Source organism: Portunus trituberculatus, chromosome 30 (assembly GCF_017591435.1).
Source record: "Portunus trituberculatus isolate SZX2019 chromosome 30, ASM1759143v1, whole genome shotgun sequence".
NCBI classification, from domain to species: domain Eukaryota; kingdom Metazoa; phylum Arthropoda; class Malacostraca; order Decapoda; family Portunidae; genus Portunus; species Portunus trituberculatus.
The window spans coordinates 3732490-3736660 of record NC_059284.1 but is presented as its reverse complement, the minus strand read 5'-3'; the positions used below and the strand labels follow the sequence as shown (position 1 = coordinate 3736660).

The window sequence follows — 4171 nt, the reverse complement described above, 5'->3', positions numbered from 1 at the left end:
TCTCTCTCTCCTCTTTTTTTTTTTTCTCACGCATCACCTTCACTCATTAAGAACAGGTGTGTCTCAATTACCTTTCCATACCTTGACTTTTCTAGCACACCTGTCACACTAATTAATACCAAATGTGTGTGTTATCTGTCAACATATCAGTTCTCACACACCTGTCACCTCCATATCATTAAGGACAGGTGTGTGTGTTTGTGTGTTTCTGCTTTACTTTCCACATCTGCGGCTCTTTCACACACCTGTCACCTTTAAAGTCATTAGTAACAGGTAGTTTTGTATTTTCACACGTGACTTATTTTTCTCACACCTGTTGCCCTTAGGTAATTAAGAACAGGTATAAAAGTCTGTATTTTCCTTCACTCATCTGTCAGTTCTCTCCGTACACACCTGCCATCTTCAAAAGTCACTAGCACACCTGTTTGACCCTCTCCAGTACACCTGTCACGGAAATCATTAGCAACAGGTGTGAAATATCCAATCTCTCTCCCCTCACACCTGTAATCAGTCTTTTCTTCACCTGTCACCTTTAAAAAGTCACTAAGAACAGGTAAACTACAAGAGGACCTTCACCATTTAACTTTTTCCACATCTCACACCTTGTCACACCTTATCTCACCTGATGTCACCTTGCCTCATCTTCCCACGCACCTCTGCACACCTGAGTCATTAAGAGCAGGTGTGAACGGTCCTCATATACTTGCACGTCTTACACTTCACCACACAACACCACTGGAAGGTACAAGAACACCTCTCTTCCACCTCAACCACCTGTGTGTGATGTTCCCGCCCGCAGCACATCAAGTCACAGCCGTCCAGACCGATGCTTGTTCTGTTGCACTCTCGCCCTCTTGTCCCGATGATGCCTAGAGAGAGAGAGAGAGAGAGAGAGAGAGAGAGAGAGAGAGAGAGAGAGAGAGAGAGAGAGAGAGAGAGAGAGAGAGAGAGAGTGGAGAGAGAGAGAGAGAGAGAGAGAGAGAGAGAGAGAGAGAGAGAGAGAGAGAGAGAGAGAGGTGAAAAGGAGATAAAGGAGAAGGAAATAATAAAAATGTTACAGAACGTGGGTATTTTAGAGAGAGAGAGAGAGAGAGAGAGAGAGAGAGAGAGAGAGAGAGAGAATCATTAGTCTACTTAAGAATGTAAGTTTATGAGTAAGAAATTTATTTATATAATCTTATCCTATTATCCTACACATCCTTGACTCAATGTCCTGCAAATTCCAAAAATCCTACACAGCATCCTTCAATCCTACACAACATCCTTCAATCCTACACAGCATCCTTCAATCCTATACAGCATCCTTCAATCCTACACAGCATCCTTCAATCCTACACAACATCCTTCAATCCTACATAGCATCCTTCAATCCTATACAGCATCCTTCAATCCTACACAGCATCCTTCAATCCTACACAACATCCTTCAATCCTACACAGCATCCTTCAATCCTAAACAGCATCAATCCTACACAGCATCCTACACAACATCCTTCAATCCTACACAGCATCCTTCAATCCTAAACAACATCTTTCAATCCTAAACAACATCTTTCAATCTTAAACAACATCTTTCAATCCTACACAACATCCTTCAATCCTACACAGCATCTTTCAATCCTACACAGCATCCTTCAATCCTACACGCCCTGGACTTACCCAATTTTCTGTTCCTGACGCAGAAATCCGGGGACTCGTCCAGATACACAAGATCCTTTTTGGAGGGCGGTTTGTGGTCAGGATTGTAAGGACGAAAGAGGCGGTGGGACTTTCTCTTCCTCCTCTTGTTCTTCCTCCTCATATTAGGGCGGCGTGCGTTGGGGGTCCTTGTGTTGCCCTTGCTACGTATTAACACTCTGGAGGCGCCGTCGAATCGATCCTACAGAAGGCGAAGGAGGAGAGGTAGTTGTAGGATATTTAGTGGTTGAAGGATGTGTCACTTGTAGGATTAAGGAAGAAAAGGATGTCAGTGTAAGATATTTTGTCATTCAGAAGAGGTTTATGGAGTTTTTGAAGGATGTGTCTCTTGTAGGATTAAGGAAGAGTAGGATATCTGTGGTAGGATCGCTTTTTTATATCCTATAGGAGAGAAGGATTTTTGAAGGGCGGGGTCTCCAGGAGGAAAGGAAAGGAAAGGAAGGAATAGTAGTGGTAGGATGATCTTCTCTCCTAAAGAAAGGAAGGAACAATAGGAAATAGGATTGAAGGATACATTAGTGGTAGGATTTTGTAAACATAGGAAGGAGACTAAAGAATAAAGTGTGAGAGTGTGTTTGTATATGAGGAAGGGAAGGTGTGAGAAGAGGCTATAAGTGGTAGGATCTCTCTCTCTCTCTCTCTCTCTCTCTCTCTCTCTCTCTCTCTCTCTACTCTCTACTCTCTACTCTCTTTTTCCCACCACTCTCTCTAAACGGTATGATTTCTTTCTTTGAGTGGTACAATTTCTCTCTCTCTCTCTCTCTCTCTCTCTCTCTCTCTCTCTCTCTCTCTCTCTCTCTCTCTCTCTCTCTCTCTCTCTCTCTCTCTCTCTCTCTCTCTCTCTCTCTCTTTAAATAACATGATCTCTTTCTCCAGCTATTCTCTCTCTTTCTCTCCCTCTCACACTCACATTCCCTCCCTTTTACCTTGAGAACATCCCCGATTCTCCTGAAGTAGGGAAGGCGCCACCAGCAGGTCTTGACAGTGCAGGAGCCAGACATGCCGTGACATTTACACTCCTTCCTCATGTTGTCCCGCACGTGCTGAGGGGAAGGAGGCAGAGACATGCGATACACACGATTTTGGACACGATTTTGTAGATAGGTAAAGGATTCTAGACTATCCCAGATTTTGTGGCTAACTCTCTTCATCTTTCTGGGAACTGGCAAACAAGTGGGCCTTCCTGGGTCATTTTCCCGGATTCCATTAAAAGAAAGGAAATTGGAGGAGATTTAGATAATGTTTGGACAAGTTATACACAAAATTAGTAGTAGTAGTAGTAGTAGTAGTATTTATTGTGTAAGAGGTAGACAGGGCTTGCTTTTACTACTATTACTACTATTTTTTTTCTATCTAAGAGGAACACAAAGGAAAACAAAGAAAATACTTGTGAAATGACTAAAAATGCCCGTTTTTATACTAGTTTTATTATGGCTTGATACAATGACAAAGGAGGAAATTACTGTGAGTTATGTTATGCTCTCTCTCTCTCTCTCTCTCTCTCTCTCTCTCTCTCTCTCTCTCTCTCTCTCTCTCTCTCTCTCTCTCTCTCTCTCTCTCTCCGCTGCGGGTCCAAGGGTAACTGAGAACCGAATTAGAAGGAGCATCTGTAGAGCTATAATTAAAACGTTAGGTTCGGGAAGGCGAGTAATTTAAGGTGAAAGCTGAGGTGAGGGAGGTGAGCCAGAATGTGAGGGAACCAGTGACCGCCTCTACTCTCTCTCTCTCTCTCTCTCTCTCTCTCTCTCTCTCTCTCTCTCTCTCTCTGGTCTTTGTCAGTGTCTATTTTTCTTTTATTTTCCTTTTTTTTCTGTTATTTTTTTCGTATTCCTTCTCTTATTTTGGTGGTGGTGGTGGTGGTGGTGGTGGTGGTGGTGGTGTAGTAGTAGTAGTAGTAGTAGTAATTTAGTGGTCTTCTGTTGCTTTAATTGCTTACATCCCTTTTTTCGTCTACTACCTCCTCCTCCTCCTCCTCCTCCTCCTCCTCCTCCTCCTCCTCCTCCTCCTCCTCCTCCTCCTCCTCCTCCTCCTCCTCCTCCTCCTCCTCCTCCTCCTCCTCCTCCTCCTCTCCTTATCTTCTTTGTTTCTCCATCCTTCTCTCCCTTATGATCCTTCTCTAACATATTAAGAACTCCTCCTCCTCCTCCTCCTCCTCCTCCTCCTCCTCCTCCTCCTCCTCCTCCTCCTCCTCCTCCTCCTCCTCCAGGCTTAGGACCACCCTGTAGGCGTCTCAATCTCAGCACGTGGTCACGCCCTTCAAACCTTCGTGTGTGTGTGTGTGTGTGTGTGTGTGTGTGTGTGTGTGTGTGTGTGTGTGTGAATGAACCAGGTGAAGGGCGGAGGTTCAGGTGAGGAAATTAAAACGACCACACCTTTTCTCCCCCCCCCTTCGTCTTCTCCAACTTCCCCTTCTTCCTCCTCCTCCTCCTCCTCCTCCTCCTCCTCCTCCTCCTCCTCCTCCTCCTCCTCCTCCT

The 4171-nt window shown here is 44.7% G+C and overlaps 1 protein-coding gene across 1 annotated transcript in view; it reads right to left on the bottom strand.

Moving 5' to 3' along the window:
- Positions 1-29: 29 nt before the first annotated feature.
- LOC123510849 (protein Wnt-1-like) overlaps positions 30-4171 on the bottom strand; it is a 49586-nt gene continuing 45444 nt past the window's right edge. Inside the window, exons 5-7 of the mRNA XM_045266292.1 lie at positions 2624-2740; positions 1659-1878; positions 30-869 (exon numbers count right to left, since the gene is read on the bottom strand). Coding sequence (XP_045122227.1) covers positions 673-869; positions 1659-1878; positions 2624-2740 — 534 coding nt within the window. The 3' untranslated portion in view covers positions 30-672. The remainder of the gene's footprint in view (positions 870-1658; positions 1879-2623; positions 2741-4171) is intronic.